The sequence below is a fragment of the Salvelinus alpinus genome, chromosome 23, assembly GCF_045679555.1.
Source record: "Salvelinus alpinus chromosome 23, SLU_Salpinus.1, whole genome shotgun sequence".
NCBI classification, from domain to species: Eukaryota; Metazoa; Chordata; class Actinopteri; order Salmoniformes; family Salmonidae; genus Salvelinus; species Salvelinus alpinus.
The window spans coordinates 43,925,891-43,951,626 of NC_092108.1; the positions used below are offsets into that span (position 1 = coordinate 43,925,891).

The 25,736-nt window shown below is 40.9% G+C and overlaps 2 protein-coding genes across 6 annotated transcripts; one reads left to right on the top strand and one right to left on the bottom strand.

Annotated features, from left to right (window-relative positions):
• The first annotated feature begins 304 nt into the window (after positions 1-304).
• LOC139551108 (nucleotide sugar transporter SLC35D2-like) lies at positions 305-10,187 on the top strand. The gene is made up of 13 exons (XM_071362513.1): positions 305-840; positions 2,830-2,863; positions 2,947-3,033; positions 3,424-3,491; positions 5,535-5,606; positions 5,706-5,774; positions 5,977-6,079; positions 6,424-6,516; positions 6,651-6,718; positions 8,538-8,616; positions 8,728-8,810; positions 8,997-9,049; positions 9,357-10,187. The coding sequence occupies exons 1-13, from the start codon at positions 644-646 to the stop codon at positions 9,365-9,367; spliced, it is 1,017 nt and encodes a 338-aa protein (XP_071218614.1). The 5' UTR covers positions 305-643; the 3' UTR covers positions 9,368-10,187.
• On the bottom strand, positions 10,002-25,736 carry mier1b (mesoderm induction early response 1b, transcriptional regulator). Of its 5 annotated transcripts, none has more exons than XM_071362509.1 (13): positions 25,638-25,736; positions 24,730-24,754; positions 21,159-21,298; positions 20,617-20,799; positions 19,026-19,158; positions 18,645-18,706; positions 18,439-18,511; positions 18,149-18,300; positions 16,237-16,318; positions 15,906-15,997; positions 15,403-15,449; positions 11,876-12,006; positions 10,002-11,748 (listed from the first exon to the last, which is right to left on the bottom strand). In XM_071362509.1, exons 1-13 carry the CDS (start codon positions 25,644-25,646, stop codon positions 11,402-11,404), a joined length of 1,476 nt encoding a protein of 491 aa, XP_071218610.1. In that variant the 5' UTR covers positions 25,647-25,736; the 3' UTR covers positions 10,002-11,401. The 5 variants fall into 5 exon arrangements, with proteins under 5 accessions (XP_071218610.1, XP_071218606.1, XP_071218609.1 ...); XM_071362505.1 differs by having other exon boundaries at positions 15,403-15,530; XM_071362508.1 differs by having other exon boundaries at positions 15,906-16,000.

Here is a 25,736-nt window from a genome sequence, read left to right on the forward strand (position 1 = left end):
ACATTCTGGCATGACACTTTTGCATACTATAAGGTGGCTACATTGTAGCAATGGACACGTTCCAGTGGATTACTTTTGTCAAGTCATTGACCATTGTTGGTCACCGCCTTTCAAAGTGTTGCATTATGGTTAGAAAAATTGTCTGACTTGTGACTACATGTCGACTGCATGAACTTTACAAAAATGTGATCAAAGCTCATGCAGTTTTTGATGAAGTCGCTGCACCATGCAGCCATCACCTGCATTGTGGGAGGCCCTATTTGTCAACCAATTATTAGGGTGCTTTTGTTTGACCGATGTGAATGTCTAAATACGTGACTGAAACAGGAACCAATTCAAATATAAAGCTACAGGTAATACAAATGAAAAGTCATATGAGACCTCTCTCTAACCAAATAATTGTACACACATTGTTTCCAGTTTGAGTGTATTTTGACATTTATTCAGACAAACTTTTATAAACAATAGCAGCTATGTTAACACTGTCATGTTGATCTTAGCCTTGCTGTTGGAAAGCAACTGCAGTGTCCGACTTTTAGCTGTCGCAGATGCACCTCACTCCTTACCACTCAAACGAGCCCAATGCTTATCGCATTGGAAGACAACCCCTCTGACATCGTCACAGCGTAGTATTTAGTGAATTATGGCGGAAGTTCGGAAACGTCAACATGTGCAAATTGAAGGGAAAACCTCGGATAAAAGCTCAGTATCCAAGAATGACAGTAAAGGGATGAAGAGCGTGAGGTCAGCCGTGTTTCTGAAACTTTTTGCTGCCGGATTTTACGGGCTGAGCTCGTTTTTAATCGTTGTTGTGAACAAAAGCGTCCTCACCAGTTACAGGTATGCCTACAGTAATCTATGCATGGGCAGTTGGTTGGACTTTGGACACGAATGAAAGTGCTAAAAACAGAGTGGGGTTGTTTGCTTACTCGGTCTCGGGGGTACCAACGTCAATGTAGCTGAATGTTGTGTGGCATAAAGCTGTTTTACACATGCAGTACCAGTCAAACGTTTGGACACATCTCATTCCAGGGTTTTAATTTTGTTTGTATTTTCTACATTGTAGAAAAATAGTGAAGACAATAAAACTATGAAATAACACATATGGAATCATGTAGTAACCAAAAAAGTGTTAAACAAATCTAAATTTATTTTATATTTGAGATTCTTCATAGTAGCCACCTTGATGACAGCTTTGCACACTCTTGGCATTCTCTCAACCAGCTTCATGGGGTGGTCACCTGGAATGCATTTCAATTAACAGGGGTGCCGTAAGTTTAATTTGTGGAATTTCTTTCCTTCTTAATGCGTTTGAGCCAATCAGTTGTGTTGTGACAAGGTAGGGGTGGTATACAGAAGATAGCCCTATTTGGTGAAAGACCAAGTCCATATTATGCCAAGAACAGCTCAAATAAGCAAAGAGAAACAACAGTCCATCATTACTTTAAGACATGAAGGTCAGTCAATCTGGAACATTTCAAGAACTTTGAAAGTTTCTTCAAGTGCAGCCGCAAAAAACATAAAGCGCTATGATGAAACTGGCTCTCATGAGGACTGCCACAGGAAAGGAAGACCCAGAGTTACCTTTGCTGCAGAGGATAAGTTCAGTAGAGTTACCAGCCTCAGAAATTGCAGCCCAAATAAATGCTTCACAGTTCAAGTAACAGACACATCTCAACATCAACTGTTCAGAGGAGACTGTGTGAATCAGGCCTTCATGGTCGAATTACTGCTAAGGAAGAAACCACTACAAAATTACACCAATGAGAAGAGACTTGCTTGGGCCAAGAAACACGAGCAATGGACATTAGACTGGTGGAAATCTGTCCTTTGGTCTGATGAGTCCAAATTTGAGATTTTTGGTTCCAACCGCCATGTCTTTGTGAGACGCAGAGTAGGTGAACGGATCTCCGCATGTGTGGTTCCCACTGTGAAGAAGGGAGGAGTTGTGATGGTGCTTTTCTGGTGACACTGTCTGTGATTTATTTAGAATTCAAGGCACACTTAACCAGCATGGCTACCACAGCTTTCTGCAGCGATACACCATCCCATCTGGTTTTCACTTAGTGGGACTATCATTTGTTTTTCAACAGGGCAATGACCCAACACACCTCCAGGCTGTGTAAGGGCTATTTGTCCAAGAAGAAGAGTGATGGAGTGCTGCAGCAGATGGCCTGGCCTCCACAATCACCCGACCTCAACCCAATTGAGATGGTTTGGGATGAGTTGGACCGCAGTGAAAGAAAAGCAGCTAACAAGTGCTCAGCATATGTGAGAACTCCTTCAAGACTGTTGGAAAAACATTCCAGGTGAAGCTGGTTGAGAGAATGCCAAGAGTGTGCAAAGCTGTCATCAAGGCAAAGGGTGGCTACTTTGAAGAATCTCAAATATAAATATATTTTGACACTTTTTTTGATTACTACATGATTCGATATGTGTTATTTCATAGTTTTGTTGTCTTCATTATTATTCTACAATGTAGAAAACAGTACAAATAAAGAAAAACCCTTGAATGAGTAGGTGTGTCCAAACTTTTGACTGGTACTTTACTTTCACAGTATTAAACATTATCTAAAGATTTTTGCTGACCACAGATTTATGTAGAGAAACACTGACTGCTTTGAATGTCAAACTTGTCATTGTGATTATTTTACCCTGAATAAAATGTCTGTAATGTTTTATTGCCAAAGAACTGTCTTCATTCCTACATGGTACTATTAGTCTATGGGAATTTCCTCTGATACTGGCCATAATAGTTATGATAGGAGCCTACTTTGTCATACTGTATGCATTTGCTGAAGTCACATTTTTAATAATTTTTGTTTGCAGATTCCCCTCATCAACATGTGTTGGGATCGGTCAAGTAAGTATGCGCTTCATGAGTTACATCAATTGAAGAGTTGCTTATAAATTGCATACATTATTGCATACATTTTTTCCCCCCAGATGCTGGCTACAGTACTAGTACTAGGAGCCGCAAAGGCAATAGGTGTCATCACATTTCCAGGTTTGGACAGGAGCATCCCAAACAAGGTGATATGATGATTCGTTTCTATATCAGCAGCATACTATTATAATCTATTGTACATATACATTTTGTTGCTTAAATTTCCAAATGCACCATATAACCCATTATTCAAGCTGAAGGGAGCTCAATTTTACAGTTTAAATGGCCCTTCTGTTGCTTTCATTTACATACAACCTAATGTCCAAAACAGTAATTGGTGAACATTTAAAGTGGGCGGTACATAGCCCCAAGCTGTATTTTGTTTTCCTCACCATAGACCCTCTCAGAAATAGATAAACAATGGTTTCTCTCGGGAGTAGAATGTACACTGAGTCTTGCATCAGACAATGGAAACCGTGTGCCTGTTTCAACATGCACTACTGTGTCTATAGTAGACTTTTATTCTGTCTTTGCAGATGTTTCCCCTACCGCTTCTGTATGTTGGGAATCAGGTGTCAGGACTTCTAGGAACCAAGCGACTCAAGTATGACGTCTTTCTTCTTCATTGACCCTGATATTCAATATTCACCACTTATGCTTCATATCATAGAAATAAAGAGTGATTCCTCACTAAATTAGGACAAAGAAGGCCATGATTTAGGGGATTTTTGCTAAATGTAATCCATAGAATAGTCCTTTGTGTGCCTCCCGGGTGGCGCAGTGGTCGAAGGCACTGCATCGCAGTGCTAGCTGTGCCACTAGAGATTCTGTGTTTGAGTTCAGGCTCTGTCGCAGCCAACCGCGACCGGGAGGCCCATGGGGCGTCGCACAATTGGCCCAGCGTCGTCCGGGTTAGGGGAGGGTTTGGCCGGCAGGGATGTCCTTGTCCCATCGGGCACTAGCGACTCCTGTGGCGGGGCACGCGCAGTGCACGTGTAACAGTATAACTTTAGTCCGTCCCCTCGCCCATACCCGGGCTCGAACCAGGGACCCTCTGCACACATCAACAACAGTCACCCACGAAGCGTCGTTACCCATCGCTCCACAAAGGCCGCGGCCCTTGCAGAGCAAGGGGAAACCCTACTTAAGTCTCAAAGCAAGTGACGTAACTGATTGAAACGCTACTAGCGCGTACCCGCTAACTAGCTAGCCATTTCACATCCGTTACACTCACCCCCCTTTCAACCTCCTCCTTTTCCGCAGCAACCAGTGATCCGGGTCAACAGCATCAATGTAACAGTATAACTTTAGTCCGTCCCCTCGCCCATACCCGGGCTCGAACCAGGGACCCTCTGCACACATTAACAACAGTCACCCACGAAGCGTCGTTACCCATCGCTCCACAAAGGCCGCGGCCCTTGCAGAGCAAGGGGAAACCCTACTTAAGTCTCAAAGCAAGTGACGTAACTGATTGAAACGCTACTAGCGCGTACCCGCTAACTAGCTAGCCATTTCACATCCGTTACACACGCTGACATGGTCGCCAGGTGCACGGTGTTTCCTCCGACACATTGGTGTGGCTGGCTTCCGGTTAAGTGAGCATTATGTCAAGAAGCAGTTGCGGCTTGGTTGGGTTGGTTTTTTGGAGGACGTACGGCTCTTGACCTTCGCCTCTCCGGAGTCCATACGGAAGTTGCAGCGATGAGACAAGACTGTAACTACCAATTGGATACCAGGAAATTGGGGAGAAAACAGGGTAAAAAAAAAATAATACAGAAATTGTACTTTGTAGGTAAGATTGTTGACATTTGTATCTAAAAGCATAAGTGATAAGTAATAAATACTGTATGCTGAATTTCATTAACATTTTGGCCTTACCCAGGCCTCCTTTAAGACTCCATAATGTTTCATTTGTAGATGCTACAAAGCAAAAATTGGTTCATATGAAGCTTTACCAATTGCTCTGTGGTATGAGTAGTTTTTTGATTTCAATAGCATTTAAAAAAAAAAAATTACATTCATTTATGAATATCAAAAAATAAACATGAATATTTTGAAAAACATCATGGATTTGGCATATTTTTCAATATATTGCTGAACAGAATATAGTCTATGGGAATATCAAAGTTCCAGAGTGGGATCTCAGTGAGTTTTAAAGTTATGGCCCATTTTATACAGAGAAATTGGCATAGTAGGCAATCACAGCCCTCCTTTTACTTGTATCATTGCACATCCTGCTAATCACCAGCAGAGGGTGAACATTTTGAATCCATTTTCACATTCACTCCGTGGGTAATGCTAACAAATTGGATCATAACTCTAAAAGTAGCTCTGGAACTTTGATATGCCATATTACAGTGCAGGTGCCAATGATTGCTTTCTAGTACCTACACACTTAAAGGAGGCCTGGGTAAGACCAAAATGTCAAAAATATACCAACGTTAATAAATGATTTCTGAATTATGCCGTTAGATACAATTGTCAAATTATATCATATGTCAACAATACTTCCTCCGATGGAGCATTCTATGGATTTAATTTAGTGAAAATGTTAATCGTGGTATTTTTGTTGTTGTCCTGGTTTCATGAGGAATCACTCATAAAGAACACAGTGGTATGATTGTATGTATCCTTTATCCTCTTCCAGTCTACCCATGTTTACAGTTTTAAGAAGATTCTCTATTTTGTTAACCATGTTGGCTGAGGGAATCCTACTGAAGTAAGTCCTCTTCAAATATTAAAAACCAATATTAGAAATGTCAAAATAAGATTGCATTTGATTTTTCATTGGGTGAATAACATGTTTCATTTCCCACAGAAAGACATTCTCTGAGCCTATCAAGGCAACCGTGTTTGCCATGATCTTTGGAGCCTTTGTAGCTGCGAGGTAAGAATTTGACTTGCTTGCTTGCTCTTAGGGTGCCTAGGCCAGATTGCTTTAAGCGCGTGTCTCGCCCGGCAGGTTCAGTTTACCATTGCAAAGTCTAGTATGTAGTTAAACTGTTGAAAAGGGAATTGTCCCCATTTAGTGTGGAAATACATGAAAGGAAGAAAAAAACCATCTCTCATTTGGTAAAAATCTGTTACAGCACCGATTTGGCCTTTGATCTTCAAGGCTATGTTTTCATAATGCTCAACAATGTTCTGACTGCAGCCAATGGGGCCTATGTGAAGCAGAAACTTGACTCCAAGGTAAGTGGCCAACAGTTTTTTTGTGAATACTTGACTTGTTCCTCTGTATTTTGTATTAGAGCATGATAAAAGATGGGGAGAGGCCACCCCACTATATATTTACAGTACAGGTACTCATGTTTTATGTTATGTGTGCAAACGATTGAGACAATTCATGAATTCTGTACAGTATATCTATAAACAATGTGGTCCAGTAGGTCCACACACATATTGATATAAAAACAGACTTGGACAACACAGTCTGTGTCAATTTGATACCCTCAGCCCCTTTGGGTCTCACCATTTGAAGTATTGCCATTGTGTGTTGTGTTAATGTTTTTCCCAACCTATGTATGTGTTCATAGGAGCTTGGCAAATATGGGCTGCTGTATTACAACGCTTTATTTATGATCATCCCTACAGTGGCATATGCACATTTCGCCGGGGATCTACAAATGGTAAGAGGTTGTTGCTTGTGTGCGTTGCATGCCATGTTTGTGTGTAACTTATGTGCTGTGAAAAACATCTACTGGCTATTGTTGTTACCCGTTAACTGACCACGTTTGTGGTGTTTCTCCTGTTTCTATCCAAGGCATTGGAGTTTGAAGGGTGGTCGGACATGCTGTTTTTGTTCCAGTTTGTGCTTTCCTGTGTTATGGGGTGAGGGTATTGATATTTTCATAACATTTGGAAAGTATTCAGACCCCTTGACTTTTTCCACATTTTGTTACATTACAGCCTTATTTAAAAATTGATGAAATAGTTTTTTCCCTCAATGTACATACAATACCTCATAATAACAAAGACAAAAACAGGTTTTTAGACATTTTTGCAAATGTTTAAAAAAGTTAAAAAAATATCACAGTATTCAGACCCTTTATTGAGGCCCCTTTGGCAGGAATTGCAGCCTTGAGTCTTCTTGGGTATGATGCTACAAGCTTGGCACACCTGTATTTGGGGGGGTTTCTCCCATTCTCCTTTGTAGATCCTCTCAAGCTCTGTCAGGTTGGATGGGGAGTGTCGCTGCACAGCTGTTTTCAGATCTCTCCAGAGATGTTCAATCGGGTTCAAGTCTGGGCTCTGGCTGGGCACGTCAAGGACATTCCGAGACTTGTCCCGAAGCCACTCCTGCGTTGTCTTGACTGTGTGTTTAGGGTCGTTGTCCTGTTGGAAGGTGAACCTTCGCCGCAGTTAGAGGTCCTGAGCGATCTGGAGCAGGTTTTCATCAAGGATCTCGCTGTACTTTGCTCCGTTCATCTTTCCTTCGATACTTACTAGTCTCCCAGTCCCTGCCGCTGAAAAACATCCCCACACCATAATGCTGCCACCCCCATGCTTCACCGTAGGGATGGTGCCAGGTTTCCTCCAGACGTGACGCTTGGCTTTCAGGCCAAAGAGTTCGATCTTGGTTTCATCAGACCAGAGAATCATGTTTCTCATGGTCTGAGAGTCCTTTAGGTGCCTTTTTGCAAACTCCAAGGGGGCTGTCGTGCCTTTTTACTGAGGAATAGTTTGTCTGACTCTACCATCAAGGCCTGATTGGTGGAGTGCTACAGAGATGGTTGTCCTTCTGGAAGGTTCTCCCATCTCCACAGAGGAACTCTAGAGCTCTGTCAGAGTGACCATCGGGTTCTTGGTCACCTCCCTGACCAAGGCCCATCTCCCCTGATTGCTCAGTTTGGCCGGGCGGCCAGCTCTAGGAACAGTCTTGGTGGTTCCAACTTCTTTCATGTAAGAATGATGGAGGCCACTATGTTCTTGGGGGACCTTCAATGCTGCAGAAATGTTTTGGTACCCTTCCCCCAGATCTGTGCCTTGACACAATACTGTCTCGGAGCTCTACAGACAATTCCTTGGACTCATGGCTTGGTTTTTGCTCTGACATGGACTGTCAACTGGGGGACCTTATATAGACAGGTGGGTGCCTTTCCAAATCATGACCAATCAATTGACTGTACCACACATGGACTTCAATCAAGTTGTAGAAACATCTCAAGGATGATCAATGGAAACAGGATGCACCTGAGCTCAATTTTGAGTCTCATAGCAAAGGGTCTGAAAATTTATATAAATAAGGTATTTCTGTTTTTTAATACATTTCCAAAAACCTGTTTTTCGCTTTGTCATTATGGTGTATTGTGTGTAGATTGAGAATAAGGCTGTTACGTAACAGCATGTGGAAAAAGTCAACGGGTCTGAGTACTTTCCGAATGCACTGTATACCTGGTATAAGATTTCACTGCGATAATGGTCTGGGACGAGTCATTCATTGTACAATAGTTTTAATATTGTGCATTGTATTCTTGTTATAAGCCTATAGTTGGACAATTCGCTTGTCATAGAGTTTCTAGAAGCCTCACAACATTGTCAACCCCAATTAGTGTCAACATTGCTTCAGAATTAAATAAGTCATGTTTTAACAAGATTGTTTATATATGGATTATTAATTCATAACGTCTTTTGTTCTCTGTTTTGGCAGCTTTGTTTTAATGTACTCCATTGTGCTTTGCACTCAGCACAACTCTGCATTGACCACCACCATAGTGGGCTGTATTAAAGTGAGCCATCACTAAGTTGTTTTTATCACTACAACACTACACTCACAGCCTTTACGTAGTTCTACACTGTCGTGACTAAAGTATTGACTGCTGTCTTACTACTTTCCACAGAATATTTTAGTCACGTATCTTGGAATGGTCTTTGGCGGAGACTATATTTTCACCTGGGTCAACTTCATTGGATTAAATATCAGGTAAATGAATGTTCTTCATTCAGCTTAATTCTGAAAGTACGGACCCTTCTCTTTTCGACTTCCGACTATTGCTACTGACAGGTCTACGCCCCATATACCGAAGTGTGATGGGGGTTTTCCTTATGTCATTGACTGAAGAGATGCCGTGAGAGTTTAATTTGAGCATCCTTCTCTTTGTCTCCCTAGCATTGCTGGCAGTCTGGTGTACTCCTACATCACATTCACAGATGAACAATCAAGTAAGCGAAGTGAAAAGATTAGCCAGGAAAATTTAGATTAGAAATTGTGTGTGTGAAAACAAATGGACTTGGTATTGTTATTAATGTCTGACATGTTTTATTTTCCTCTCCAAATGGTACTGTTATGTAAAGTGTGTTCAACTTTCCCATTGGCTAATACTTGGCATAGCAAAAAGGCCTGTGCTTGAAATCCTAGATTTGGTCCATAGTTAATGCTATTCTATATTATTCTATATATATGGCCATAGTAATATTCATAATTTCACTTTATGGACATTTCTGAAATGTTTACTTGTCATTTCAACAGAAAAACCTTAAAATGGGGGTGCCACTGGAAGGTTGGAGCTGGACTTTGTAAGACGTACGTGTATGTCGAAAATGTATTTACCTTTGGCCACTATTTCAACATTTTCTTAATCATACTATCGTAAGACTGAATCAGTGTTATTGAAGATTTGTGCCTAATCAAGTAAATGCAGTAACTATGGCCGGAATTCAATAAGACACAGTACTGTAAATGTTTTTCCTCTTGAGCCGACATCTGCAGTGTTTAGCATGAATGCTATCTTCACAAACTTCTGGGAAATTGCCTTTTGTCGGTTCTGCAATGTACTTGTTGATAATGTGCCTCTGATTATCGACTTGTTTATTCACATTGCCACAACATTTTTTTACACTATGCAGTGAGCCATTTGATACTTTGTTTATTCAAAAATGTTTTTGTGAACCTAATTTCTAAGCAAAGCGCTTGACATTTTTTACTATGTTCAACATTGTAAACCTCAAATGTTGGTTACATGCATATTTCAACATTTGAAATATTGCTAGGTTTAATTTCCTGTCACACTGGTGAGAAATGTATGAAAACTTCCCCACATAATTTAAATCAATTTTATCATTAAAGTGCCTATTTTGCAGTTAGGCCACAGTAAAAACATGAAATAACAGGTCACCAGTCTGAATACATTTATTAAATATAGCCACTGTTGTCACAGCCCGTCTTGGTATACACTAATCAACAATTTTATTTTACCATTTGTGAATGTAGACCAAAGGCTACTGTAACAAAATCAAGTTCTCAAAACAATGTCCTGTTATTAAAAAAACCTCCACAGAAACTAAATGGAGGTCCTTCACATTTGAAGCTTACAGTCAAGTTCTTTAATTACAATTCGTAATAAGAGCTTGCTTAGAGGCCATCATGAAACTTTGCAGGTAATGGCAGGTGAGAAGAAACATTACTGGTACCAGTCTCCGATTTCAAAAAGCATCACATCTCTCTTTTAACATGGAGTCATTGTCAAACATCTTCTTGCTGCAAAAAATGTCCAAATGCACTAGGTGAAAAAATGGGCCTGGGAAATAATGACTCCTTTAGAACAGCTCTGCTCGGAGCAACAAGGAGAGGAGGCTTACGAGAGACCATAAAACAGACAGATTAGACACGGTTATCAAAAAGTATAATTGTACAACAAAATCTATACAAACTTTACACGTGTACTTACTGTCTAAAATCGAAAAACAAAACAATATGAAAGCCTAATAAAATAAAAATATAGCGTTCCACAGGACATCACTGATGTCAGACGCTTTACACAAACAAACCTCGGGACAGACACCCATTGGTTCATTTCTTGCAATTAAAAAAAATGTCCATGGTTATGGCATATGGGGGAATCGTGTTTCAAATAAGCAATGATGTCATTCAGCAGTGTTGCGTTAACCACTCAATATCAACAAAGGATGAAAGTGCAACTTAGTGTGCCTGCAACAGCGCCAATCTGCCTGCTTATCTATTGCCCTGTCGAGGACCTAGAACCCTCTACATACAACACCACCCCTTCGATTTTCTGGTTTCAAATGGCTAGGACAGCAAATACCCATCAATCATACATTTCCTTAAAAAATATATAAATATATTTCACGTAAAAAAATATCACAGACGATTTTTATTCTAATACAAATAGGAAAAAAGCATTGAGCGTACAAATTTGAGATCGGTCTCCAAAAAAGGGAATAAGGAGAATGAGTAGAATGTGGTAGGAGTTCAGGAACTGTGGTACTTTGGATGTGTGGAGCGTTGGAGGTTTTGCTGGATGGGGGACGAGGCAGGGCTGCCCTCCCTCCGTTTGCTGGTGTGGCCCAGCTGGGTTTGGTTGGTTAGTACGGGTCGTATTCATTAGCCACTAAACGGACGAAAACAGGGATGGACTACCTGAACTTGTCCAATAAGAAATGCTAGTTTTCCGTTGCGAAATGTTTTGCTTCCGTGTGCACTAATTAATACGACCATGGTTTTTAAAGGTTTGGTTCTGTGCCCTTTGACCTCTGAGAAGGGGTCGTCATCTATCATCAGTCCTCCTGCTGGAGTGTCGTCGATGTTCTGGAGGGTTCCGGCTCCCCCTGTTCCAGTGACTCCGCCTCCGTCCGGCACCTCTTGGCCGGCCTGTCATAGAGGAGCGCGTCTTCATCGTAGTGACCGTCGGCACGGTGGGGCTCCAGGGAGCCGTTCCTGTTGTGGCTGGGCACGACGGCCGCCGCCTCGCAGCCGTTGGAGTCATTGTCCGAGGCGGTGGGAGCAGGGAAAGCGTCCAGACAGGGGTGGTCGTCAGTGGACTGGGAGGGTTCTGCTTCGACTTCATTCGCCACCGTGGACGATTGAGAACCTTCTCCAGAGCCAGAGTTTTGACTCACTACACCTATTGGAGGAAAGATAAGAGTGAGCTGCTGACGTCATGAATATATGTAGGGTCTTCACAAGAATTCACATATGTTCTTAGTCGTTTTAACAGTATTTCATGTTCCCTGAGTATATTTCTCCCTTACCGTTGTGGCTGCTGCTGCCGTCCTCCCTCTCAGAGTGGCTGGTGCTACTGTTTGAGGTGGTGGGAGGGGGCGAGGCCGCCCGGCTGGAAGTGACGCTCTCCGTCTCATCTAGCAGCCGGTCCATGTAGTCCCTGAGACACACGGGGTAAACAACCAACCACACAGTCAGCATCAACTACAGCCTACCAGCATAGCGCTATAGTGTTAAAAGGATATTTGATTCATACCCCTAGAACAGTGTCAACAGTGGGTATGGTTCACAAAACAAAGGTTATCACACCCATTCATGACAAGTTACATTTCATTGAATATGGGTCTTTCTCTAAACTAGGGTACCAGTGAGGCTTTCACACCCCTTAACTTTTTCCACATTTTGTTGTGATTTTGTCGTCACTGGCCTACACACAATACCCCATGTCAAAGTGGAATTATGTTTTTAGAAATTTTTACAAATAAAAATAAGCTGAAATGTCTTGAGTCAATAAGTACTCAACCCCTTTGTTTTGGCAAGCCTAAATAAGTTCAAGAGTAAAAATTTGCTTAAGGTCACGTAATAAATTGCATCAACATGATTTTTGAATGACTACCTCATCTCTGTATCCCACACATACAGATAATTGTATGGTCCCTCTGTAGAGCAGTGAATTTGAAATGGATTCAACCACAAAAACCAGGGAGGTTTTCCAATGCCTCGCTAAGAAGGGCAACTATTGGTAGATGGGTAAAGATGGGGAAAAAAGCAGACAATGAATATCCCTTTGAGTATGGTGAAGTTGCCAGAGAGGAAGGAAACTGCTCAGGGATTTCACCATGAGGCCAACAGTGACTTTAAAACAGAGTTTAATGGCTGTGATATACTAACCTAAAATGACAGAATGAAAAGGAAGCCTGTACAGCCTTAAATCAACTCTGGACCTTGAAGCCAGTTCCACTGCATTTTTTTCATTGTTGAAAAAGTGTTGAATACCCCTGCTGTACAGAATACAAATATTCCAAATCATGTATCCTGTTTGCAACAAGGCACTAAAGTAATACTGCAAAAAAATGTGGCAAAGCATTTATTTTTTTGGTCCTGAATACAAAGTGTTATATTTGGGGAAAATCCAATTACACACATTATCGAGTACCACTCTCCATATTTTCAAGCATAGTGGTGGCGGCATCATGTTATGGTTATGCTTGTAATCATTAAGGACGGGGCGTTTTTCAGGATAAAAAAAGAAATGGAATGGAGCTAAGCACAGGCAAAATCCTAGAGGAAAACCTGGTTCAGTCTGCTTTCCACCAGACACTGGGAGATGAATTCATCTTTCAGGAGGACAATAACCTAAAACACAAGGTAAAATCTACACTGGAGTTGCTTACCAAGAAGACAGTGAATGTTCTTGAGTGACCGAGTTACAGCTTTGACTTCAGTCTACTTGAAAATCTATGGCAAGACCTGAAAATTGTAGTCTAGCAATGATCAACAACCAATTTGACAGAGCTTGTAAAATTTTGAATAGAATAAGTGGGCAAATGTTGAACAATCTAGGTGTGCAAAGCTCTTAATAAGAGACTTACCCAGAAAGACTCACAGCTGTAATCGCTGCCAAAGGTGCTTCTACTAAGCATTGACTCAGGGGTGTGAAAATGAGATCTGTATTTCATTTTCAATACATTTGCAAAAATTCCTAAAAACATGTTTTCAATTTGTCATTATGGGGGTACTTTGTGTAGATGTGAGAAAATCCATTTTGAGTTCAGGCTGTAACAACAGGCACTGTAAAGGGGAAACATCTATATTAAACACAATTCACAAATTCATTTAAAACCAAAATCGTGTGACAAAAGTTTTCTGTCCTTGCATTTATGGCAGTGTAAGTTGTCGTTATATAATATATTAAGCATCAATCAGTTAAATTAGACATTGTACTTGAACCCTGTAAAAATCCTGGATCTAGTTGTCGAGACAGCTTTTTGTATAGGGATCTCAGAAATCAATCCAGTGTAACTACGTAACGTTTCGTGTCTCATGTTACGGGGAGAACATTTCTGAATGACAGTCAAGTGACGAACAGCTGTTGTGATAGCGCACGCGATGCAACAACACAGCCCAAGTCCTGGAAAAAAGGTGTTCGCAAGGAATGTCAAGAATATTTGTCTAATTTGTTACGTCGGTGAAGACAGTGGCGCCTGGATACACGTTGGATCTAATATCCCTAGCAAATTGATGTTCATCTGTTGTAGTCTGCTTGATTTACAACCGGGTCTCGTTGCATTTAACAGAGAAAGTACGAAGGTAATGAGATCATGTTTTGTGCCTCGGATTTGACACCCGAGTCTACTGGGCGCAATTGTGTAGGATAGACTGTTGCGCAACAACCAGCGCTATTCCTATTAATTATTCTGGATATAATGACAAATGACGTAGTAGTCTACTTCACAATATGATCTGGTAATTAAATAACATGACACATGTTGGATTCCATGTTACACCCGCAATTTTAAACAATACAAGTCGCTTGAAGTAGCCTACCTTGAATTCAGAAATTCAAGTACTGGAATAGGCCTACCTTGAAAATCAGACATTGCCTCAATTTCATGCTTGAAAAGTCATAAATGATAAGTTCTCATGCTCCCTTATAATTATCTGTGATTTCATTTTTGATCAGTCTTTGTGGACGCGTTCATGTTTCCCGCCTCTTTAATTGAAGGGTTTCGCACTACTCCGTTGCGTTTTAAAAGCACGTACGGTTATAATTAGGACGACAACATCTAATGCTGGCTTCAACTTCGCTTTCCATACAGATCCTTCTATTACAAAAGGTACCTGGTTTTTGGTCGCTTTCTCATGATAAAAACAGCGAAAGTGAGATTAATGCTGCCGCTATTCATGGTTTATTATGTGTGCCTGCGTCGGCCACATGAAGATCGCCACGCAAATCAATATTATTCTCACATATTTTAGAATGTAATAATCATTTGAATATCAATGCATTGGCAATGCCTAAAAATATCCATTATTCTCAAAGTGGTAATGGCCTTTTAGATACATTTTAATACTTTATTTTTTTGTGGGGGGGGGGGGGGTTATCTATTAGGCCCTATATGTACAATTGTATAACATTGAGGTCCTTAAATTACAATTAAGTGATTGAAGTCCCTGATAGTCCTTGAATTTGACTTGCCAATGTCTGTATGAATCCTGCTTAAAGGACGTATAGTCCTATGCCTATGTTGTATAGGTGGAGTTATGGGCCAATTCGCATATATTCCTCTAAGTACACGTGGAACGGCATACAAATATTTTTTCATGTTGTTTCAAACCGTTTTAAAATGTTGATCCTAATGTCACACACTGGCCCAATTATTTATAGAAAGACCCATATGCTCTTCGTTATATGTTTAAAATAGATCTGAAATCAGGTAAGTCAAAATCTATAATATATTGAATTGTATAACATAACACATTTGTTGACGTAATCAAATGTTTAAAAGATTTGTGAAAGCATTTGAAAAGTACTTGGTCTGGTGAAAATACTTACGTGACACCGGGGTGAAGGTTGTATTTCCTTTTCCCCAGCCTGGTTTGCTGTGCAAAGAAATCATAACGCTCAGACTTCTTCCACATGTAATAAAAGGCCACACATTCTCCTACTGACCTAGTTCTCACCTGAAAAATGTAATATCAGCAGACAACGAGATAGCCATTATTACCTTCGCCTTCCAGAGCTGGACTCAATTCAATTTCAACTCCCCAGTCAAGTCTATGATGGATGAGTCGAAATGCAATTTGTGAATTGAAAAAAATATATATATATGAAAAAGTAGGAGTAGCTTTTCAATTCATAAACTGATTTTCGATTCCTCACGAAAGTTGAATGAGGTTCAAATGGAATTGACCCCAACCCTGATTGCTTTAAAAAACACATCATATGCAACTCTCAAATCAACATGAAGATTAGTATTATTCTTAAATGTCAATATACTTTTCAATCAAATACTGTAGCAAATATAATAGGATATCTCTAAGATAAACATAGCTTACCTTGTTGGCTTGTATTGAATTAAAGTCTTTCCCATAAGCTTTTAGTCCTTGCTCAAAATATCGACATTCTTCTTCTGTCCACACAGACAGCTCTTCTGTGACAGAGGGAAAGAGTTATCATGACAACTGCTGCATTCAAATAAAATATCATAAAAACTATGAAAATGTTACAGGTCCCAGGCGTAGGATGCTATGAACAAGACACAAACAAAAGCCAGGACCCAAGTAACCCAAGGAAAGTACATGCCTGGTGAGATAATTACGAGAAAATATGCCAGATGTCTTGACTGAAATCAAGAGAAAGTTCAAATCATTTCACTGCTGGTCTTACCTCTAGCTGCCTTCACATTAAACTTCAGTCTTCTTAAAGCTTCCTCTGTGTCAAATTCACACCTGACCAACTCATAAAGCGCCTGTGGAAAGACAACATTGTAAAGAAGACAGTTACAGACAATAGTGCACACTGAAGTCTTTATGGTAATGGTGCTTGTTTAGTACAGTTGAAGTCAGAAGTTTACATACACATTAGCCAAATACATTTAAAAACTCAGTTTTACACAATTTCTTACATTTAATCCTAGTAACAATTCCCTGTCTTAGGTCAGTTAGGATCACCACTTTATTTTAAGAATGTGAATTGTCAGAATAATAGTAGAGAGAATGATTTATTTCAGCTTTAATTTCTTTCATCACATTCCCAGTGGGTCAGATTATTATTTGGTAGCATTGCCTTTAAATTGTTTAACTTGGGTCAAACGTTTTGGCTACTAGCCTTCCACAAGCTTCCCACAATAAGTTGGGTGAATTTTGGCCCATTCCTCCTGACAGAGCTGGTGTAACTGAGTCAGGTTTGTAGGCCTCCTTGCTCGCACAAGCTTTTTCCGTTCTGCCTACAAATTGTCTATAGGATGGAGGTCAGGGCTTTGTGATGGCCACTCCAATACCTTGACTTTGTTGTCCTTATTAAGCCATTTTGCCACAACTTTGGAAGTATGCTTGGGGTCATTGTCCATTTGGAAGACCCATTTGTGACCAAGCTTTAACTTCCTGACTGATGTCTTGAGATGTTGCTTCAATATATCCACAATTTTCCTTTCCTCATGATGCCATCTATTTTGTGAAGTGCACCAGTCCCTCCTGCAGCAAAGCACCCCCACAACATGATGCTGCCACCCCCATGCTTGATGATTGGGATGGTGTTCTTCGGGTTGCAAGCCTCCCCCCTTTTCCTCCAAACATAATGGTCATTATGGCCAAACAGTTCTATTTTTGATTAATCAGACCAGAGGACATTTCTCCAAAAAGTACAATCTTTGTACCCATGTGCAGTTACAAACCGTAGTCTGGCTTTTTTAATGGCGGTTTTGGAGCAGTGGCTTCTTCCTTGCTGAGAGGCCTTTCAGGTTATGTCGATACAGGACTTGTTTTACTGTGGATATAGATACTTTTGTACCTATTTCCTCCAGCATCTTCACAAGGTCCTTTGCTGTTGTTCTGTGATTGGCACTTTTCGCACCAAAGAACGTTCATCTCTAGGACACAGAACACGTCTCCTTCCTGAGCGGAATGACGGCTGTGTGGTCCCATGGTGTTTATACTTGCGTACTATTGTTTGTACAGATGAACGTGGTACCTTCAGGCGTTTGGAAATTGCTCCCAAGGATGAACCAGACTTGTTGAGGTCTACAATTTTCTTCTCTGAGGTCTTGGCTGATTTATTTTGATTTCCCACTGAGTTTGAAGGTAGGCCTTGAAATACATCCACAGGTACACCTCCAATTGACTCAAATTATGTCAATTAGCCTATCAGAAGCTTCTAAAGCCATGACATAATTTTCTGGAATTTTCCAAGCTGTTTAAAGGCACAGTCAACTTAGTGTATGTAAACTTCTGACTCACTGGAATTGTGATACAGTGAATTATAAGTGAAATAATCTGTCTGTAAACAATTGTTGGAAAAATGACTGGTGTCATGCACAAATTAGATGTCCTAAACGACTTGCCAAAACTATAGTTAGTTAACAAGAAATGTGTGGAGTGGTTGAAAAAGTGTTTTAATGACTCCAACCTAAGTGTATGTAAACTTCCGACTTCAACTCTAGGTGGCATAAAGTTAAAGTGAAATGTGAAGGCTTAAACTTTTCCAATAAACAAAGATTTCCGTTGCGAATCGTTTTTCTATGGTGTGCCCTACTGAACACAAGCCTGGATGCCAGTCGGCTCGACTGTGGTGGTCTTCATACCTGCTCATTGTCTTTGATATGGGATCCCTCGGGGATGGCATCCACTCCCTTCTCCTCTCCTGTTCGTTTTGACGCCTCCGTCAAAAACTCCACAACCTTTCCCTCGGGAAGGAACTCAGGGTCCCATAAAAGCTGGTCATCATTTTCATATACTGGAACGTGTGAACAAAAGAGAGGGGGAGAAGGAGAGAAGGAAAAAAATACATTTTATTTCCCATTTACCTCTGTGATTGGAAGATATTTCACTTGAACTTAATTAGTGCATTGTAATTGCAAACATAACGTCTTACCTTTCTCATTGTCTTTATATTTACAAAGGCCAGAGGGCGTTTCAGCCTGATACATGGAACCAACCATGATTTCCTGTCCAGGTCAAACAAACATGGTTAAGTTTCACAAATCGAAAGTGTGATTCAAATGAATAACATGTCTTTAAGGTTAGAACTACCATATCTAACGAATGCTTAAACAATAATAAAAAAAACAATATATTTACCTTTTTCCAATCATCGGAAGGGACATAATCTTCGTCTTCTGATTCTTCCTCTGCATCATTATCTGAAACAAAATTTGTCATTTTGACTCTTTTCACTAGCTAGGTTTCCATCCGAATTGGCGATAGAATTTCACGTGAATATTCTAAAATCCGCATAAACACTATGCGCCTTTTCCCACCAAATGTATTTGTTACAGATAAAATGTTTATCCTACATGTACTTTACGCACATAAAAAGGTTGGATGGAAACCTGGTTACTGACACATATTAGTTCTCATTTTGAACCACTGGGTTAAAACACATAGAACAAGATCTCACAAACTATCCAATACAAGACAAACAAAAAAAACATTGCTCGTGAGGGAAGCAAAGGTGCATACTTTGAAAGTACTTGAGCTTCTGTGATCCACGTATCAGCTCTGCCGTGCAGTGGGATTTGACGGAGCGCGTGTGACCCTCGTTGGACAACTGGTTCTCGTTCCCCAGTCCTGAAGAGATCTTCACCCTCTCGGTCTGAACACACACACATCACGGAGTTATACACAGATTAGTCATCAATGGTGCATTAGTCAAAAACGCCCCTGTGAAACAACAAAATTGCCATTCATTCATTCATATAATAATATATGCCATTTAGCAGTCATGCGTGCATGTTTTAAGTATGATCAGCATTTTAAATACTATCAGCAGATTTGTAACTATACTGAACAGAAATATAAACGCATTTCAAAGATTTTACTGACTTACAGTTCATATAACGAAATCAGTCATTTGAAATAAATTCGTAAGGCCCAAATCTATGGATTTTATGACTGGGAATACAGATATGCATCTGTTGGTCACAGATACCTTAAAAAAAGATAGAAGTGTGAATCAGAAAACCAGTCAGTATTTGGTGACCACCATTTGCCTCATGCAGCATGACACATGTCATTCGCATACAGTTGATCAGGCTGTTGATTGTGGCCTGTGGTGTGTTGTCTCACTCTTCAATAGCTGTACGAAGTTGCTGGATATTGGCGGGAACTGGAACACGCTGTCGTACACGTCAATCCAGAGCATCCCAAACATGCTTAACGGGTGACATGTCTGGCGAGTACACATGCCATGGAAGAACTGGGACATTTTCAGCTGCTTGGAATTGTGTACAGATTCTTACATGGGTCCATGCATTATCATGCTGAAACATGAGGTGGTGGCAACGGATGAATGGCACGACAATGGGCCTCAGAATCTCGTCCCAGTAACTCTGTGCATTCAAATTTCCATTGATTAAATGCAATTGTGTTTGTTGTCCGTAGCTTATGTCTGCCCATACCATAACCCCACCACCACCACGAGGCTCTCTGTTCACAACGTTGAGGCCGGTTGGACGTACTGCCAAATTCTCTAAAACGACGTTGCAGGTGGCCTATGGTAGAGAAATGAACATTCAATGCTCTGGCAACAGCTCTGGTGGACATTCCTGCAGTCAGCATGCCAATTGCACACTCCCTCAAAACATGAGACATCTGTGGCATTGTGTTGTGATAAAACTGCATATTTTAATGTGGCCTTTTATTGTCCTGAGCACAAGGTGAACCTGTGTAATGATCATGCTGTTTAATCAGCTTCTTGATGTGCCCCCCGTCAGGTCGATGGTTTATCTTGGCAAAAGAAAAATGCTCACTAATAAAGTAAACAAATTGTGCACAACATTTTTGAGAAATACACTTTTTGTGCATATGGAAAATGTCTGGGATCTTTTATTTCAGCCAATGAAACATGGGACTAACACTTTACATGTTGCGTTTATATTTTTGTTCAGTGTCGTATACATTTCTGACTAAATATGTAAACTTAGTTGGCTACAGAATGTGTAGTACTGATTTATAACAATCAAATTAGTGCAATAAGGTGCAAACAAGCATTCCTTCTTTATGAGTGTGTTGATTGCTATCCCTGTTATTTCAGGAGATTCATGGCACCCACCTTACTCCTCTTCAGCTCACCAGTGCTTCTGCTGCTTTCATCATTGTCCAGCTCCTCCTCTTCCTCCTCTTCGTCATCCTCTAACTCGTCATCCTCTAGGTCTTCCTCATCTTCTTCATCTGCAGGTGAACCACCGCCGTATCCGTACATACTCAACAACTCATGAATGGGCATCTCTCCCTCCTATGGCACAAATAAAACAACTTTTGTTGCACACGGGATTTAGTGGATTACACCTAACAGACTAGCTAGCTTCACATGATCAATATGTGAGTGTTTCCTTCTGACATAAATCACTGGTATAACGTTACAATAACGGGTCAAATAGTCAATATCTATAACTAAAAGGTTACTGTTCCCAGGGTTGTATTCATTAGAGCATTCACTGCAGCGAAACGCTCTGCAACGTAAAACAAGTGTTTCTTATTGGACAAGTTTGGGTAGTCCCTCCCTGTTTCAGTCCATCGTCTTCCGATCAGTGCCTAATGAATAGGACCCTGGATAACTTTCAAACCACAAGAAGAGATTATGCTGAGACGCACCCGTGCAAGGTCGTCAATCTCATTGCTGAAGTTGGTCTCTCCCTCGAGCATCTCCTCCTCTTCCAGTGTGCGTTCGTCGTCAAAGTCGTGAATGAGCATATCTGCTGAAGGATCAAACTCACAGTCGTCTGCTGAACCTCCTAAGGAAAAAACACACCGGGAAACTGAGGAGACACTTGATAAAGTGCTACATGATTTATAACAAACAATATTATGACATAAGCTAGGTTTCCATCCAATTGGTGACAGATTCAGGCAAATATTCTAAAAGTCGCATAAAGAAAATATGCAAATTTTCCCACCAGTGGTGCGTTACCACCAAACGGACTTTCTGCAGATAAAAATCTGCTGAATGTATATTTTCATATACTGAATAAAAATCTAAAGTTCAATGTGTTTCCATCGCATTTTCAACTCCACCGATAGTTTAGTCACGAACTGTTGCGGTAAATAGCAAATGTGCTTACTCTGGTCTTGGCATGTGCGCTCTAGGCAACAGCTCGCCGATACAGCGCGGGCAGGCTAGTCTACATGAGATTGTTATGGCAAAGAGCAAGAATATTTTTTCTTATCAAACGGCAGTCAAGCATCGATCATGTCAACAGAATAAGACCCTCGATACTTATTGGAAAGGAGCATCAAGCTCATCACCTTGCACTTTCACCAGCCTGAGAAGTTCATAACTTATTTCATCTGTAGCCTAATAAACTGTATGGTTTCTTTCCCGATTCGTAGTGGGAGGACCACACACCATATCATCGTTTGACTCCAAGGTTCCACCACTTATTCTCGCAAAATACATTTTACTGACACAAAAAGATCCCACCATGTCGAACGAACAAATTATCTGTCGGCATTTATAAAAATTGTACAGAAACTTCCTGTTTCTATCAGGGGTTCCTAAACTGCTTCAACCAGGCCCATCTTCCAGCATTGGTGAATATCTCTCACCACCCCCGTACACCACATCTACAGTGAGGGAAAAAAGTATTTGATCCCCTGCTGATTTTGTACGTTTGCCCACTGACAAAGAAATGATCAGTCTGTAATTTTAATGGTAGGTTTATTTGAACAGTGAGAGACAGAATATCAACAAAAATATCCAGAAAAACGCATGTCAAAAATGTTATAAATTGATTTGCATTTTAATGAGGGAAATAAGTATTTGACCCCCTCTGCAAAACATGACTTAGTACGTGGTGGCAAAACCCTTGTTGGCAATCACAGAGGTCAGATGTTTCTTGTAGTTGGCCACCAGGTTTGCACACATCTCAGGAGGGATTTTGTCCCACTCCTCTTTGCAGATCTTCTTCAAGTCATTAAGGTTTCGAGGCTGACATTTGGCAACTCGAACCTTCAGCTCCCTCCACAGATTTTCTATGGGATTAAGGTCTGGAGACTGGCTAGGCCACTCCAGGACCTTAATGTGCTTTTTCTTGAGCCACTCCTTTGTTGCCTTGGCCGTGTGTTTTGGGTCATTGTCGTGCTGGAATACCCATCCACGACACATTTTCAATACCCTGGCTGAGGGAAGGAGGTTTTCACCCAAGATTTGACGGTACATGGCCCTGTCCATCGTCCCTTTGATGCGGTGAAGTTGTCCTGTCCCCTTAGCAGAAAAACACCCCCAAAGCATAATGTTTCCACCTCCATGTTTGACGGTGAGGATGGTTTCTTGGGGTCATAGGCAGCATTCCTCCTCCTCCAAACACGGCAAGTTGAGTTGATGCCAAAGAACTCCATTTTGGTCTCATCTGACCACAACACGTTCACCCAGTTGTCCTCTGAATCATTCAGATGTTCATTAAACTTCAGACGGGCATGTATATGTGCTTTCTTGAGCAGGGGGACCTTGCGGACGCTGCAGGATTTCAGTCCTTCACGGCGTAGTGTGTTACCAATTGTTTTCTTGGTGACTATGGTCCCAGCTGCCTTGAGATCATTGACAAGATCCTCCTGTGTAGTTCTGGGCTGATTCCTCACCGTTCTCATGATCATTGCAACTCCACGAGGTGAGATCTTGCATGGAGTCCCAGGCCGAGGGAGTTTGACAGTTATTTTGTGTTTCTTCCATTTGCGAATAATCGCACCAACTGTTGTCACCTTCTCACCAAGCTGCTTGGCAATGGTCTTGTAGCCCATTCCAGCCTTGTGTAGATCTACAATCTTGTCCCTGACATCCTTGGAGAGCTCTTTGGTCTTGGCCATGGTGGAGAGTTTAGAATCTGATTGTTTGATTGCTTCTGTGGACAGGTGTCTTTTATACAGGTAACAAACTGAGATTAGGAGCACTCCCTTTAACAGTGTGCTCCTAATCTCAGCTCGTTACCTGTATGAAAGACACCTGGGAGCCAGAAATCTTTCTGATTGAGAGGGGGTCAAATACTTATTTCCCTCATTAAAATGCAAATCAATTTATAACATTTTTGACATGCGTTTTTCTGGATATTTTTGTGGTTATTCTGTCTCTCACTGTTCAAATAAACCTACCATTAAAAGTATAGACTGATCAATTCTTTGTCAGTGGGTAAACGTACAAAATCAGCAGGGGATCAAATACTTTTTTCCCTCACTGTATTTCTATGGGCACAAACACTGTTCATGACACAAACCGCAGTACTCTCCAGAGGGTGGTGTGGTCTGCCCAACGCATTACCGGGGGCACACTTCCTGCCCTCCAAGACACCTACAGCACCCGACATCACTGCAAGTCCAAAAAGAGTATCAAGGACATCAACCACCCGAGCCACAGCCTGTTCACCCCACTATCATCCAGAAAGCCATGACAGGTGCATCAAAGCTGGGACTGAGAGACTGAAAAACAGCTTCTATCGCAAGGCCATCAGACTGTTAAATAGCAGTCTGATGGCCTTCCACCTGGTTACTCAACCCTGCACTTTAGAAGCTGCTGCTCTATGTACATGGAATCACTGGCCACTTTAATAACAGAACAACACTTTAATAATGTTTACATACTGCTTTACTCATTTCATATGTATATACTGTATTCTAGTCAATGACATGCCGACATTGCACACCCTAATATTTATATATTTCTTAATTCCATTATTTTGCTTTTAGATGTGTGTATTGTTGTGAATTGTTAGATACTACTGCACTGTTGGAGCTAGGAACACAAGCATTTCGATACACCCTCGATAACTGCGATAACATCTGCTAAATATGTGTATGTGACCAATAGAAAAAATGGAAGCTGTTCACATCCCTATTGTTGGCAGCCCCTCGTGCGCCCCACAGTTTGGGAACCACTAATCCATCACTACTGTCACGATTATTATTTATATGGTATGACTACTCGCATAAAAACGGTGGATCGAAATGTGGTTAGCGTGGTGTGTTCAGCACAATTTTACTTCAAATCAAATGTATTTATGAAGCCCTTCTTACATCAGCTGATATCTCAAAGTGCTGTACAGAAACCCATCCTAAAACCCCAAACAGCAAGCAATGCAAGTGTAGAAGCAGGCATGTTAATGATTTAATGAGGGATTAAAATGAACATATCAATGAGCATATACCTTTCTCTCAGTTGTAATACAACAATATTTACCTGGGCTCGTACTCCCAATGGAGGGCTAAAACACAAAACACAATTAGTCACAACCAGATACCGATACACAAGTACGGTTGATGCCAAAACATGTAGCTTTGCTATAACTTTACGGTTCAGAGATACTGTCAGTGAATTATGCTGTTTTCTGGATGAGGTTAAGATTGTCTCCAGGCAACCTAGGCCTGAACAAAAACATGAATATGAACTACCTACAATACAGCAAACTGATCATCAGTCTGGGTAGTGGATGGAAGTGGAAGTCAAACTAAAAGCGCGCCTGAAACTTATGCCTGGCTCCTTGTTGGCCAACGCCAAGGTAGAATAGACATTACTGTAGCTAACGTTAGCTGGTTCTAGTACGGAGAGAACTCTGATCAGGCCTTCATTGAAACAAGTCATATCATCAATTTCAGGAGAGCGCTAACGTAGTTTTTGATAAACAAGTGGGTTGTTCTCACAATGTAGACACTTAGGTATGAATGATTAGCTAGCTAACGTTAGCTATTTGCTAGCCTCTGCCTCAGCTAACTTTAGCTAGCTAAGTTAGTTATTCAAATAGTTAGCCACCTAGCTTCGTTTTCAATATGCAGAATACCACCAGGTCTACAATAGCACTCTAAATATAAAATTCTATATTTTCGAGTGGGTAACGTTAACGCTAGCAGTCTGCCAACTATAGCTAGATAGCTTAGTTACGAAGCTAGCCAGCATCGCTAAACTGAAGTTTGAAAAATACAACTTATGGAAACGCGACTAGTTTAACATTTAAAAATGTATATCTCTTCTCCGTATTTTTAGGACATATTTTTTGCTTCTCATTTGGGACCTGTGCACCCGCCAGAATCAACTCTATAAATAAACAAAACATTTTTATTATCCCGAATATTTATTAGTTTCCTTCCTACCTCCGCCATGTTTGAAATCCTTTAGGGTTTACATTGGGGGTCAGCAATTTCCCGGATTGACTTGCCCCGCCCATACACATATTTTCCCCTACAACTCGG

Bases quoted from the DNA above. Each gene is read 5' to 3' on its own strand.
- LOC139551108 (XM_071362513.1), top strand. From the start codon at position 644: ATGGCGGAAGTTCGGAAACGTCAACATGTGCAAATTGAAGGGAAAACC. The intron at 841-2,829 runs GTATGCCTACAG...TTTTGTTTGCAG, and splicing joins AGCGTCCTCACCAGTTACAG to ATTCCCCTCATCAACATGTG. The intron at 8,811-8,996 runs GTAAATGAATGT...TTGTCTCCCTAG, and splicing joins TTCATTGGATTAAATATCAG to CATTGCTGGCAGTCTGGTGT.
- mier1b (XM_071362504.1), bottom strand. The intron at 16,001-16,236 runs GTAAGACCAGCA...CCTCTGTCACAG, and splicing joins TAATGTGAAGGCAGCTAGAG to AAGAGCTGTCTGTGTGGACA. The intron at 15,531-15,905 runs GTAAGCTATGTT...TACATTTTTCAG, and splicing joins ATTCAATACAAGCCAACAAG to GTGAGAACTAGGTCAGTAGG.